The sequence below is a fragment of the Triticum aestivum genome, chromosome 7A, assembly GCF_018294505.1.
Source record: "Triticum aestivum cultivar Chinese Spring chromosome 7A, IWGSC CS RefSeq v2.1, whole genome shotgun sequence".
Taxonomy (NCBI): Eukaryota; Viridiplantae; Streptophyta; class Magnoliopsida; order Poales; family Poaceae; genus Triticum; species Triticum aestivum.
This window is the reverse complement of record NC_057812.1, coordinates 3977148-3992853: the sequence shown is the minus strand read 5'-3', so window position 1 is coordinate 3992853 and position 15706 is coordinate 3977148. Positions and strand designations below refer to the sequence as shown.

The window sequence follows — 15706 nt, the reverse complement described above, 5'->3', positions numbered from 1 at the left end:
CATCACTTTATATTGCCACTTGTGATATGGACCTTTATTATGCAGTCTGTCGCTTTTATTACTTCCATATCACACGATCGTATAAAGCTTATTTCCTCCACACCAATCAATCATACATATTTAGAGCGCAATATTTTTATTGCTTGCACCGATGAAAACTTACTTGATGGATCTTACTCAATCCATAGGTAGGTATGGTGGACTCTCATGGCAAAACTGGTTTAAGGGTATTTTGAAGCACAAGTAGTATCTCTACTTGGTGCAATGAATTTGGCTAGCATGAGGGAGAAAGGCAAGCTCAACATGTTGGAGGATCCAAGACGGTATAATTTATCTCAGATGTAAGAAAACATAACCCATTATGTTGTCTTCCTTGTCCAATGTCAAATCTTTAGCATGTCATATTTTAATGAGTGCTCACAATCATAAAATATGTCCAAGATAGTATATTTATATGTGAAGACCTCTCTTTCTTTATTACTTCCTATTAATTGCAATGATGACCAAAACTATGTTTCTCAACCCTCAATAACTTTTATTCATCATACTCTTTCTATGTGAGCTCATTACTCTCCATAAGACTCACATGATCTCTTTGTTTCTTTTTATTTCTTTTATTCCTTTAGGATCATGGCAAAATAATCAAGCCCTTGACTCAACACTAATATTTTATTATATAGCTCATGGACTCGATTACATAGAAGGATAAGAAAGCAAAACTCACAACTAGATCATACTAAGAACTTTGATTCTACTAGATCAAGATATTACCAAAAGGATCAAACTAAGAAAAACGGTAAAGATAAAAGTGATGATGATACGATACCGGGGCACTCCCCCAAGCTTGGCGGTTGCCAAGTGGAGTGCCCATACCAGATACTCAATTCTTCTTTGTTGGTGAAGAAGGTGGAGTTGTTGATGATGGATAGTCGCACATTGAGCGTAGGAGGTCTTCTAGCTTGCGGATAATGCCCTTGAGTGCGATGATATGCTCCTTCAACAAACTATTTTCACGTCTGAGATACTTATTTTGTATACGAGCCAACTCAATCATATTGAAAGCTTCGATTTTTGTTGGGGTAAGACGATTGTGATCCAGTTGAAGGGTGTCCTCTGTTGCTGGAACTTGGTCCTCCATGGCCTTCTTGATCCCTTCATCCTTGTGGATCTCCATAGGTTCTTCTCTCTTCAACTCTATCTTCATTAGCCAAGCATCATTGCCTCATGGTTGGAGGAGGAGGGAGACGACATAGTGCCTGGCCTTGAGAACCCTGGTCAGAAAACAGCTCGAAACAAAGACAAGAGATTTTTGCGTGATACGGGAGTCAAAACTCCCGGGAGGTTATATAATGAATTTTTATCGACCAAAATACGTGTTCTGCAAGAAAACGGAGTCCGGAGAGCACACGAGGTGCCCACGAGGTAGGGGGGCGCGCCCAGGGGGTAGGGCGCGCCCTCCACCCTCGTGGGGCCCTCGTGTCCTTTCCGGACTGCTGCTTATTTTTCTATTTTTCTAAATATTCCAAAACGGAGAAATATTGCCTTAAAACTGTTTTGGAGTCGGTTTAGTTATCGTACTACATACCTATTCCTTTTCGGAGTCTGAAACGTTCCGAAAAGTGTCCTTTATGTACTCCTCCGGGGTTATGGTTTCAATAACATTGGTTTCAACATTTATGGGATTACCTGAGATATAATGTTTGATTCTTTGACCATTTACCACCTTCGGATTTGTGCCTTCGAAGTTGTTGATTTTTATGGCACCGGAACGGTAGACCTCCTCAATAACGTAGGGACCTTCCCATTTAGAGAGAAGTTTTCCTGCAAAAAAAATCTTAAACCACAGTTGTATAGCAATACACAATCACCTACATTAAACTCACGCTTTTGTATTCTTTTATCATGCCACCTTTTAACTTTTTCTTTAAACAACTTGGCATTTTCGTAGGCTTGGGTTCTCCATTCATCAAGTGAATTAATATCAAATAACCTCTTCTCACCAGCAAGTTTAAAATCATAATTTAGTTGTTTAATAGCCCAATAAGCCTTGTGTTCTAGTTCGAGAGGTAAGTGACATGCTTTTACATAGACCATTTTATACGGAGACATACCCATAGGATTTTTATATGCAGTTCTATAGGCCCATAATGCATCATCAAGTTTCTTGGACCAATTCTTTCTGGACCTATTAACAGTCTTTTGCAAAATTAATTTGAGTTCTCTATTACTCAATTCTACTTGACCACTAGACTGAGGGTGATAAGGGGATGCAATTCTACGATTAACATCATATTTAGCAAGCATTTTACGGAAAGCACCATGAATAAAATGTGAACCACCATCAGTCATTAAATATCTAGGGACTCCAAACCTTGGAAAGATAACTTCTTTAAGCATTTTAATAGAAGTGTTATGATCAGCACTACTAGTTGGAATAGCTTCTACCCACTTAGTAACGTAATCAACAACAACTAAAATATGTGTATAACCATTAGAGGAAGGAAAATGTCCCATATAGTTAAAGCCCCAAACATCAAATGGTTCAATAACAAGTGAATAATTCTTAGGCATTTCTTGACATCTACTAATATTACCAATTCTTTGACATTCATCACAACATAAGACAAACTTATGGGCATCCTTGAAGAGATTAGGCCAATAAAAACCAGATTGTAGTACCTTATGTGCAGTTCTATCTCCAGCATGGTGCCCTCCATAAGCTTCGGAGTGACACTTGCGTAGGATCTGTTCCTGTTCATGCTCAGGTACACAACGTCTAATAACACCATCTACTCCTTCTTTATAAAGATGTGGGTCATCCCAAAAGTAATGCCTCAAATCATAGAAGAACCTTTTCTTTTGCTGGTATGTGAAACTAGGTGGTATAAACTTAGCAACAATGTAATTAGCATAATCAGCATACCATGGAGCAGTATGAGAAGCATTTATGACATTTAATTGCTCATCAGGAAAGCTATCATCAATAGGTAGTGGGTCATCAAGCACATTTTCTAACCTAGATAAGTTGTCTGCAACAGGGTTCTCAGCTCCTTTTCTATCAACAATATGTAAATCAAATTCTTGAAGCAAGAGAACCCATCTAATAAGTCTATGTTTAGCATCTTTCTTTTCCATAAGATATTTAATAGCAGCATGATCAGTGTGAATAGTTACTTTAGAATCAACAATATAAGGTCTAAACTTATCACAGGCAAATACAACTGCTAAGAATTATTTTTCAGTAGTAACATAATTTCTTTGAGCATTGTCTAGAGTTTTACTAGCATATTGAATAACATTTAGTTTCTTATCAACTCTTTGTCCTAGAACAACACCTACAGCATAATCACTAGCATCACACATAATTTCAAAGGGTAAATTCCAATCAGGTGGCTGAACAATAGGTGCAGAGATCAATGCTTTCTTAAGTATTTCAAATGCTTCTACACAATCATCATAAAAAACAAATGGTATATCTTTTTGTAATAAATTAGTCAGAGGCCGAGAAATTTTTGAGAAGTCCTTAATGAACCTCCTATAAAAACCAACATGACCAAGGAAACTTCTTATACCTTTGATGTCCTTGGGACATGGCATCTTTTCAATAGCATCAACCTTGGCTTTATCAAATTCAATACCTCTTTCAGAAACTTTATGCCCCAAGACAATACCTTCATTAACCATGAAGTGGCACTTTTCCCAATTCAAGACAAGATTAGTTTCTTCACATCTCTGCAAAACTCGATCAAGGTTGCTCAAGCAATCATCAAAAGAAGATCCATAGACAGAAAAGTCGTCCATGAAAACCTCACAAATCTTTTCACAAAAGTCAGAGAATATAGCCATCATGCATCTTTTAAAGGTAGAAGGTGCATTACATAAACCAAAAGGCATGCGTCTATAAGCAAAAGTACCAAAAGGGCATGTAAAAGTAGTCTTTGATTGATCTTTGGCTGACACATATATTTGAGAGAAGCCAGAATAACCATCTAGAAAGCAAAAATGTGTATGTTTGGATAATCTTTCTAGCATTTGATCGATAAAAGGTAAGGGTAATGATCTTTTTAGTAGCCTTATTTAATTTACGGAAATCAATTACCATCCTATAACCAGTAATAATTCTTTGAGGAATCAATTCATCTTTATAATTAGGAACAAAAATAATACCTCCCTTCTTAGGGACACAATGGACAGGGCTTACCCACTGACTATCAGCAACGGGGTAAATTATACCCGCCTCAAGGAGCTTTAGTATCTCCTTTCTTACCACTTCTTTCATTTTAGGATTCAGACGGCGTTGATGATCACGAACTGGTTTAGCATCTTCTTCCAAATTAATTTTATGTTGGCATAGAGTGGGACTAATGCCCTTAAGATCATCAAGAGTATACCCAATAGCAGCACGGTGCTTCTTCAGAATTTTCAATAATCAATCTTCTTCATGTTCTGAAAGGTTAGCACTAATAATAACAGGATATATCTTTTTCTCATCAAGATAAGCATATTTAAGAGTATCTGGTAATGGTTTAAGCTCAAACACGGGATCACCCTTGGGTGGAGGAGGATCTCCTAGGATTTCAACAGGTAAATTATGTTTCAGAATAGGTTCCTGTTTAAAGAATACTTCATCTAATTCCCTTCTTTCAGTCATAAACATATCATTTTCATGGTCTAGCAAATATTGTTCTAAAGGATCACTAGGAGGTACGACAATAGAAGCAAGACCAATAATTTCATCCTTACTAGGTAATTCTTCTTCACGGTGTTGTCTACTAAATTTAGAAAAATTAAATTCATGAGTCATATCATCTAAACCGATAGTAACAACATCCCTTTTGCAATCTATGGTAGCATTAACAGTATTTAAGAAGGGTCTACCAAATATAATGGGACAAAAACTATCTTGTGGGGAACCAAGAACAAGAAAATCAGCAGGACATTTAGTTTTCCCACACAAGACTTCAACATCTCTAACAATTCCCATTGGTGAAATAGTATCTCTATTAGCAAGTTTAATTGTGACATCAATATCTTCTAACTCAACAGGTGCAATGTCATGCATAATTTCATTGTATAAGTCAATAGGTATTGCACTAGCACTAGCACCCATATCACATAAGCCATGATAACAATGATCTCCTATTTTAATAGAAATAACAGGCATACCTACCGCAGGTCTAGGTTTATCTGTATCACGGAGTTTAGCAATTCTAGCAGTTTCATCACAGAAATAAATAACATGCCCATCTATATTATCATACAAGAGATCTTTAACAATAGCAATATTAGGTTCAACTTTAACTTGCTCAGGAGGTGTTTATGTTTTAATATTGCTTTTACGAACCACAGTTGAAGCTTTAGCATGATCCTTTATCCTAACAGAGAAATGTGGTTTCTCAATATAAGAAGTAGGAACAATAGGATCATTATGAGTAATAGTCTTTTCTTCAACTTTAATAGGTGCAACTACTTTTACTTCTATGGGAGGATGATATTTAAACCACTTCTCCTTGGGGAGATCAACATAAGCAGCAAAAGATTCACAGAAAGAAGCTACTATCTCAGAGTCAAGTCCATATTTAGTGCTAAATTATGAAAAATGTCGGTATCCATAAAAGATTAACACAATCAAAACTAGGTGTCATACCTGACTCCTTACCATTGTCGAGATCCCAATCTTCGGAGTTGCGTTTAATTCTTTCCAATAAATCCCATTCGAATTCAATAGTCTTCATCATAAAAGAGCTAGCACAAGAAGTATCAAGTATGGTGCGATTGTTATCAGAAAGCCGAGCATAAAGATTTTGAATAATCATTTCTCTTAAGAGATCATGATTGGGGCATGAATATAACATTGATTTAAGCCTTCCCAAGATTGAGCGATGCTTTCTCCTTCGCGAGGCCAAAAATTATATATATAATTGCGATCACGATGAACAAGATGCATAGGATAAAACTTTTGATGAAATTCCAATTTCAATCGTTTGTAATTCCAAGACTCCATATCATCACATAGCCTATACCATGTCGATGCATCTCCCCTCAAAGATAAGGGAAAGACCTTCTTCTTAACAACATCTCCGGGTACACCTGCAAGCTTAAATAATCCACAAACTTCATCCACATATATTAGATGTTCATCAGGATGTTTTGTTCCATCTCCTAAAAAAGGATTAGCTAGCAGTTTTTCTACCATACCCAAAGGAATTTCAAAGCAAGCATTTTCATTTTCAGTAGGTTGAGGAGCAACTCTTTGCTCTACTGGTCGGGGTGAAGATACCCCGAACAAGCCCCTCAGAGGATTACTTTCCATAGTAACAAGTGACAGTAAATTTCAGCACACTATATAAATTTTTCCTTACCAAATTCCACCTACCAAAGGCTCTTCACTCCCCGGCAACGGCGCCAGAAAAGAGTCCTGATGGCCCACAAGTATAGGGGATCTATCGTAGTCCTTTCGATAAGTAAGAGTGTCGAACCCAACGAGGAGCAGAAGGAAATGATAAGCGGTTTCTAGCAAGGTATTCTCTGCAAGTACTGAAATAAGTGGTAACAGATAGTTTTTGTGATAAGATAATTTGTAACGAGCAACAAGTAACAAAAGTAAATAAGGTGCAGCAAGGTGGCCCAATCCTTTTTGTAGCAAAGGACAAGCCTGGACAAACTCTTATATGATGTAAAGCGCTCCCGAGGACACATGGGAATATCGTCAAGCTAGTTTTCATCACGCTCATATGATTCACGTTCGGTACTTTGATAATTTGGTATGTGGGTGGACCGGTGCTTGGGTGCTGCCCTTACTTGGACAAGCATCCCACTTATGATTAACCTCTATTGCAAGCATCCGCAAATACAAAAAAAGTATTAAGGTAAACCTAACCATAGCATGAAAAATATGGATCCAAATCAGCCCCTTACGAAGCAACGCATAAACTAGGGTTTAAGCTTCTATCACTCTAGCAACCCATCATCTACTTATTACTTCCCAATGCCTTCCTCTAGGCCCAAACAATGATGAAGTGTCATGTAGTCGATGTTCACATAACACCACTAGAGGAGAGACAACATACATCTCATCAAAATATCGAACGAATACCAAATTCACATGACTACTAGTAGCAAGACTTCTCCCATGTCCTCAGGAACAAAAGTAACTACTCACAAAGCATAAACATGTTCATAATCAGAGAGGTATTAATGTGCATATAGGATCTGAACATATGATCTGCCACCAATTAAACCAACTAGCATCAACTACCAGGAGTAATTAACACTACTAGCAACCTACTAGCACCAATCCCAGACTTGGAGACAAGAATTGGATACAAGAGATGAACTAGGGTTGATGGAGATGTTGATGGAGATTGCTCTCTCCTGATGAGAGGAGCGTTGGTGATGACGATGGCGATGATTTCCCCCTCCGGGAGGGAAGTTTCCCCGGCAGAACAGCCCCGCCAGAACCCTAGATTGGCTCCGCCAAGGTTCCGCCTCGTGGCGGCGGAGTTTCATCCGAGAAGATGGCTTATGATTCTTTTTCCCATCGAAAGAGTCCATATAGCAGAAGATGGCCACCGGAGGGCCACCAGGGGGCCCACGAGGTGGGGGCGCGCGCCCAGGGGGTAGGGCGCGCCCCCCACCCTCGTGGGCAGGGTGTGGCCCCCCTGGTGAAGTTCTTGCGCTCAATGTTTTTTATATATTTGGAAAACCTCATCCGTGAAGTTTCAGGACTTTTGGAGCTGTGCAGAATAGGTCTCTAATATTTGCTCCTTTTCCAGCCAGAATCCCAGCTGCCGGCATTCTCCCTCTTTATGTAAACTTTGTAAAATAAGAGAGAATAGGCATAAGTATTGTGACATAATGTGTAATAACAGCCCATAATGCAATAAATATTGATATAAAAGCATGATGCAAAATGGACGTATCACCCTACACTATACAAAAATGGCTTGCTGTTTTCTTCAGCCGGTGGCTGCACGTTAAGAACAAATTTTGTGTCGCACCGAAACAAATTACAACTATAAAACAAAAGGAAGGTTGGCATAAAAGTTAACAATCTAGGAGATAAATGCACCAACAGAAGTTCAGAAGCTCAGTTCATTTGACCTGATTGTTACGTTTTCATGCTGTATTGTCTGATGGAGCACCATAACCTTCGTCTTCAGTTCTCCTAGGCTCCTGAACAACATAGCAAATTTCTGACAGTCTGGTTTCAAAATCATGCATATCTTGACAACATCGAACAATGTCTCTCTTTGTTTCATAAAGGGTCTTTGTTAGGGAATGGACTTGTGTCTGGAGCGCAGATACAACATTGTTTTGAGCTTGCATATCTTGACGATGTAGCACTAGGCGCAAGAAGGACTAATCCCGATGGTCATGGGCCTTTTGGAAGTCCAACTTGAGAAAGACGCCCCTATGACCCCGTGACGCCAGCTAGTGGACAATCTCGTGAATGCTAGAATCCCATTGTGGATTCGCCGACCCTTTAGAAATGCGGTCTGGAGAGGATGAGTAATTCGCTCCGCCACGGGAGCCAAACATGTCACACATACTTACGCAAAAATCTATTCAAGCACGTTAATCACCGTGATCGGCCTAAAATGTCCAATATCCATCGCACCAACTAATTTTGGGATAAATGATATGACACCAAAATTTATCTGAGACATATGGAAGGTCCCAATATAAAATTCATGAAACATAAATACGATCACCGGCTGTAGGACATTTCAGAACTTTTGGAAGAAAGCCACCAGTAAGCCATCCCTCGCAGGTCCGGGAGTCTGCTTTGTTGGGCAGCCACGGCGCCCCCGCTTGCGGGGGAGTCGGCGGCTGCGGGATCCCGTGGAGGAACCCCAACACTAGCCCCATGCACCACCATCTGGTGATCAGTGGGGTGAAGGCGCGTAGGCGGCCTCCCCCTCCGTGTCCTTCCCTGCGAAGGGCATCGAAGGGTACCGGTCCCAGATGCAGAACTGTTCGGCCCGAGCCCAGGGTCAGTGGTGGCCGGGGCACCCAGGTCCCCATGCTCCGCTCGAGCACGAGCCTCTGCCACAAGAGTCTTGTTTGCAAGACCCATTTTAAGAGTTGAAAAAATGAGAGCATAGAAAGAGCTTCATATTGGGTAGAAACTCACAGCAAAGATGCCACGCACCAGGATGCAACACGCGCAGAAGGGGCGTGCAAAAAACGAAAGGATAAAGAATGTGGTGGCTGACCGGGTGAGGCTAATCATCGGATGAAGCTCACGCCTGTCATGGGGGCGGTGTTGGAGGGAATGAATGCAACACGCCACCTTTCTCGCACAAGCCAAGAATGTATTCTCCTACACACTTCTCCGGTAGTACCCCACTTGCTGTTTTCATGCATGGTCTATCACTTCCTTGAAAAAAAAAATCTTGTAAGAAACATCAGCTTTTATACCTTTTTGTTTTTTTTGAGAAATTTTTATACCTTTTTGGTGCAAGCCAGGAACGCATGGGGTATTCTCCTAGACACTTCTCCCAACTGGGCCGGCGTGCATGGTCTATCACTTCGATTTTTCAAAAGGGAAAAACTTGTGATGAAATTAGCTTTTCCATGGAAAGTTGTCCTCTCTTTTATTTCAGAGTTTTTTTATAAATCAGAGCCAAAAAAACCCCTTTGCCGTTTACTAGTTTGGTTCACATTTCTCCTCGAATTATTTTGGACCCACTTAATTCCCCAAAAACATCATATCTTGAAGCACTTTACCTGCCGACTAGTTTCTAGAATGATAAAATTGTTGTCCCTACAGGGTTATTTTACATTATTTGAAAAATAAAATTGCTCATGCATATGCAATTTACGGGACGAAAATCATACATGCAATTTTTTGGTTTCAGAATATGACTATTCGTGATTGGTGCAAAAATAAAGGCAAATAATTCTGTTGTCATAGCACAGGTATATGTTTCACTGCATACTCTACGTACACATATGATACTTTAAAAAAATCAATATAAATTTTGTGAAGATTAAAAACTGTTGTAATGCTTGCAGGTCTAATAATATTTTGCTGCATGTATGCGGGCGCAGCAATTCCATTTCGATAGAAATAATGATGGCAATCAACTCTATATGATCAAAGTTTGCGGTATGGATGCCTATCCATATACATGGGGTTCTAGTCATTTGTGGTCTTCATCTTCTCCTATCACTCTACGTGTGTACGTACAAACTAATGCTGTAATGCACCTGCCGGCCGGCCCGGGTAGATCATGAACCATGCATGATCACTAATGATCAGTGACATACATAGGGACAAGCACATGATTATTTACACCCCCCAGGCTTAAGCTTGACCCACACATTATGCTCTACACATACAGCCTAGGTAGGGCAGGTACGTGGGATGACGATGGAGCTATAGGCAGAGACGACGATGGATGTAATGAGGAGGGACATGAACACTTATCACGCATGAGATTGCTACCTGCATGCCTAGCTTTCTATCTACTTGGCATATATATGAATCATGTAGTTATATTAGACTCTTCTTAAAAATAAACATATATACCAACATTTGTCAATGCAGATAGTCGTAGATATTGGAGTCAAGTTAACGACGATATTTCCAAATGTTTATTTTGTGTGGGGGAAAGATAATTCGAGACGTTGGTTTCAAACAAAAGATCTAGCTAATTAAGAAAGGGATCTCAATCGCGGTAAAGGCGTGAAAACATCTCTTTCGGTGTGCAGACATGAGATCGCGCGGCGGATCGAGTACTCATCACATGAGTATTTTGAGGGATCTACGGTGGGCGAAAGCCGTTCTCATCATCATAGGAGTATAAATGTCATTATCTTGCAAAGACTAGACTTACATATCCGATCGAAGTCCTACCCTTAAGATACGCCCCTCAAATTCTTTTCATACTATGTACCCCCGCGCGCTCTAAAATATCGAGTTTCGAGATTTAACTTTGTCCATCGGTTAAACCCACAACACAAGGGTTGTGTATCCAGTCGGTCGTACCGGTGAAAACTATTTCCAAGTGCATATCCGATGATCCAAATTTTGCGGTATATATACATATATAGCCTCCACAATTTTGGACTACTAACTGGTGGTGAAAGTTGAATCACCAAATATACGAGCGCCGTACGGTTTATGGCCAGAGGAAGTGGAATGGCACTAGCTATAGTATCCATCACACTTGGAGGCACTAGGCAGAAGGATGGACGGATCAAGCTAGCCACAAACCCTAGAAGAGAGGAGAGGAGCAGTAGCAATTGGCATTGGGCTTTTGGAGGGATATTTTATGGAAAAGAAACTGGAAAAGGAGGGGAATGATGGCGCGAGGCAACAAGGGTGGACGGGAGGGATTTGTTTGGTGGGTGGTCGGGTCCCTTTCCCTCTTTCTTTTCTAGCATTGCGTGTGGGCCACAGGGGTCGCTGTTCTGCTACGTCTTCTTCTTCTCCACCCCTCTCTCTCTCTCTCTCTCCCTCTCCCTCACTCACTCGCCACCACCTCCATTGCCCTCCCTTTCACCCTAGCCAGGCAGCTCGATCCTCCGCGGTTCATTGGATCGATCGCTGCCTAGCCTTGATGGTTGGATATTAATCTTGTTACCTTTAGCTGCGTGGCTGTCAACTGAGCCATGGCGGCCATAGATTAATCAATCCTTGTGCTAAGCTTTTCCTTCGTCTGATCATCCTATCCCGTTCTGCCCCTTTACATTTATCAACCCCGTTCCCGTCCCGTTCCTCCACTCTCTCTCCTCCTCCTCTCCTGCAGCCCTCTTCCTCTCTCCTCTCTGCAGCAGCTACCTGCTGAGCAGGATCAAGGGAAGGAGGTGGAGGACGAAGAAGCAGCCAACAATCAGCCAAGAACTCTGCTGAAGGGTGCATGCAGATCGACCGACCGACAAACGCTTTGCAGCTAGGCAGCAGGTATATATGTGATCGAGCTGAGCCTTGATGATGTTTTCTTTTTCATGTACTTTGCCTGAGAGGAGCTAGCTTAGCTAGATTCATCTCAGCTCTTGTTGCTCTTAGTTTGTCTTGTTATTCCTCAAGGTCCTTGAACTCTCTCTGATGCTGTTTGTTATTGTTGTGTTGTACCTGCCGTGTGTGCGCGTGCTCCTCTCTGCGGTCGTCGTCGACATTCTTCTTGGGATCTGAGCCAGACAATGAGTTATTAGGGATCAGAAAGGCAGATCAGAGAGACAAGCCTTGAGACAAAAAGCTCATCCCTGTCTACTAGCTATTGTATTGCTGCTCCCCTAGCTAGCTAGCCAGATCTCTGGAATTCTTTCTACAAGGTTCCATCACGCGTCTCACTACTGATCTCCATTGATCAAAGAAAAAGGTATAAAACCTAGACATATATGTTGACTTCAGTTGTTCTGAAAACATGTCTTCCCTGGAACCCTAGATCAACTCTTATCTATATATGATATGATAAGTAGAGATGTTCTGTTTGATCAGTACGTTAAAATTGATCACAGATGCAACATACTCTATATTACTAGCACACTAATATACGCAAGAATTTCATACATTTAATGGATTGCATCTTCTTCAATATGGACTTATCATTTGCAGAAACCTATATTTACATATGAGAGTAAATTTTTGTGTTGACGAGATGCAAGTTCAATCTAGCATACATATATGGATATCATTTACATATTTGATTTCAAAACTTGTGTGAGCTACGAGCTTGCTACCACCTTTTATTTTCAGCTCCCCAAATATATATTGTGTTTATGTGTTTTATTTTCTTGCGGCGGATGGATATATATATATATATAGTGTCTGTATGTTCTATTTTCTTGTGGAGAATGGATATGATGTGTTTTTCTCTGCTACATAATCTATGCTTAAGATTTCTTTGTGATGAGAAGTATGTACATATACATTTAAATTCTTCTGGAAAGGGATCATATTATCATATATAACACACTGATCAATGTGTCTATTGTAAGTACATGCATGTTGAGATGATGTGTGTGCACGTCTAGTTTATTTAAACTTGAAATGTTTGTAATTAAATGAGTAAGGATATACTCCTTCCGATCCATAATTTTTGTCATAGTTTTAGTTCAAATTTGAACTAAAACGACGACAAGAATTATGGAACAGAGGGAGTATATGCATGCATGTTCCCTTGCACATGACGATGCGTATTTGAACTTACAACATTATACATACACATCCATGCTAAATGTCTCCTCCAAATAGATCTTACAACTTAGATCTGATCCAAGCATAAAGCATGCCCACCAGCCAGCTATCTAGCACATATGATCATAGATGCATGAGCACCTTGACTGGGACCTAAGCTAATACAAGTGCTTATATATGACCCAACTATTTGCAAACTAATACAAGTGCAAATACAAGTAGCACAGACACATATATAAGTTCACTATACAAGTAGCTAGCTAGAGCAGGGACAAACATACACACATGCATGTATGATGAGATCTACCTTTGAGCAGTAGAAGCCGGGGAACATTCCACAAGGTGCAATGAGTGATGCCTCTCAGCATGTGTAGCATGCATGCGTCACACAAATGATCATGCTTTCTCCCAGCATTACCACTACTTTGCACCCGTCCATTATCACATGCACGCTTCCCACACAAGACACATCTAGGCATGCTTGCTTGCTCGATCTCCATCAGATTCAGTTAAATTAACACAAGCATGCATGCTTATGTGTATAGATGGGCAGTACTTTTTTCTGGATCTGATCTTTTGCTGTCTTCTCTGCATTGCATGCATGCTTCATTTTTACACACGTCACAATAATACAATGATATAATTAATTAGATATTAACTGGATTTTTCATACACCTTACAGGTTTAGCTGTACACTGATCTATCGGACAACATGAGTGGCAGCACACAGCCGCAGGTCCCTCCGGGTTTTCGGTTCCACCCAACCGATGAGGAGCTTGTGGATTACTACCTCCGCAAGAAGGTGGCCTCGAGGAGGATCGACCTAAACGTCATCAAGGATGTTGATCTCTACAAGATAGAGCCATGGGACCTCCAAGGTGTATATATATTACATATACAATAATATAATGCAGTCCAATTAGCAATGACAGCTTAATGTAGTCTTGAGTCTTGACAACACAAATTAATATGTTTTTGCTGATTTAGCTTACATTCATTTGTGTACAGAGAAATGCAGGATAGGGCCTGAGGAGGAGCAGAGTGACTGGTACTTCTTCAGCCACAAGGACAAGAAGTACCCGACGGGGACTCGGACAAACCGCGCGACTGCTGCAGGGTTCTGGAAGGCGACAGGGAGGGACAAGCCCATCTATGCAAAGCACTGCTTGGTTGGCATGAGGAAGACCCTGGTGTATTACAAGGGCAGAGCTCCCAATGGCCAGAAATCCGATTGGATCATGCATGAGTACCGCCTCGAGACCAATGAGAACGGCCCTCCACAGGCAAGCTATAGCTATGTTATTTCACTTGATATACATCGATCTCTGTCCATCTTGACTCGAATATAAACCTGCAAGCTCCTCTACAAATTAATATAGCCTAATTAATTTTCAAAATTTCAGGAGGAAGGGTGGGTAGTATGCAGGGTGTTCAAGAAGAGATTACCGACAACAAGAAGAGATCTAGATCATGATGCGCCATGCTGGTACGTCGACGATGATGGGCCCTTCATGCATGATCTCAACTCTCCCATGAGAGGAATGCCACCTCACCACAGCATGGCACTACAAGAACAACACCTCCAGATGCTCAACAACACCTACAAGAGAGAGCTGAAGCTGCAATATCAAATGCCAAACCATCATCATGTTCTCAACACCATCCCTCACGAGCTAGAGAGCCCTTCTTCCTTCCACTCTCTTTTGGTATCGCCAGACGATCACCAAATCAATGTGCACCATGCCCAGCACCACCATGTTCAACTTATTGACCATGCCGTCGACGACCAAGCTGCCACTGACTGGAGAGTTCTGGACAAGTTCGTTGCATCTCAGCTTAGTAATGATGCAGCCAAGAGTGTCGATTATGCTCATGAAGGAGACATTCTTCAGCTCAACGAGAAGGCACAAGAGTTGGCAACTGATTATGCGTCGACCTCAACATCGAGCAGTCAAGTTGATCCATGGAAGTGATGAGCAGCGGCACCAATCGAACATACTAGCATCCCATCTATAATTATTATATTAAGGAGTTACAATAAGGATGATGATCATATATCAATTATTGGACAGATAAGTATTTTGAGTTACATAACGCCATGTAAATAAGACTATTACATATGCTGTGTGTAGTGTTGTGCTGCTTACGTGTTTCAGGGGCATTGTACTAAATATACAATTACATATCAGTGTGTTGCTATATATATGAAATAATATCATGGAGACCATAAAGGCTTCATGAATTGTGATTTGTAAAAGGCAACACGGTTCAGTTATGTAATTTTAATCTGTTGGTTTCTCAACGAACTTGATAGCCATATGCCGGCCAGTTGTGCCAATATATATGCTCGAACACCGACTGTGCTCATTTTTATAACATGACATTTATTGTCCGTTGCTATAAGCCTCATGTCAGGGAACAAAAAAATTCAGCAGACTAAACCTTGCATGTTTCTAGTACTTCCATAATAAGAAGTACAAATGACAACGTGAAGATCTAGCAGAGACTGTTCAGAATAACTAGATCACATAAGACACCAATATTACATTCAAATAA

At 40.7% G+C, this 15706-nt stretch overlaps 1 protein-coding gene across 1 annotated transcript; it reads left to right on the top strand.

Annotated features, from left to right (window-relative positions):
• Nucleotides 1-11478: 11478 nt before the first annotated feature.
• LOC123152340 (NAC domain-containing protein 7) lies at nt 11479-15328 on the top strand. The gene is made up of 5 exons (XM_044571914.1): nt 11479-11914; nt 12151-12332; nt 13833-14028; nt 14159-14433; nt 14554-15328. Exons 3-5 carry the CDS (start codon nt 13863-13865, stop codon nt 15121-15123), a joined length of 1011 nt encoding a protein of 336 aa, XP_044427849.1. The 5' UTR covers nt 11479-11914; nt 12151-12332; nt 13833-13862; the 3' UTR covers nt 15124-15328.
• Nucleotides 15329-15706: the final 378 nt, after the last annotated feature.

What these genes read in the sequence shown, in the direction of transcription:
- LOC123152340 (XM_044571914.1), top strand. Translation starts at nt 13,863, where the DNA reads ATGAGTGGCAGCACACAGCCGCAGGTCCCTCCGGGTTTTCGGTTCCAC. An exon ending in AGAGCCATGGGACCTCCAAG is followed by an intron (nt 14,029 to 14,158) that starts GTGTATATATAT and finishes ATTTGTGTACAG; the next exon opens with AGAAATGCAGGATAGGGCCT. An exon ending in ATGAGAACGGCCCTCCACAG is followed by an intron (nt 14,434 to 14,553) that starts GCAAGCTATAGC and finishes TCAAAATTTCAG; the next exon opens with GAGGAAGGGTGGGTAGTATG.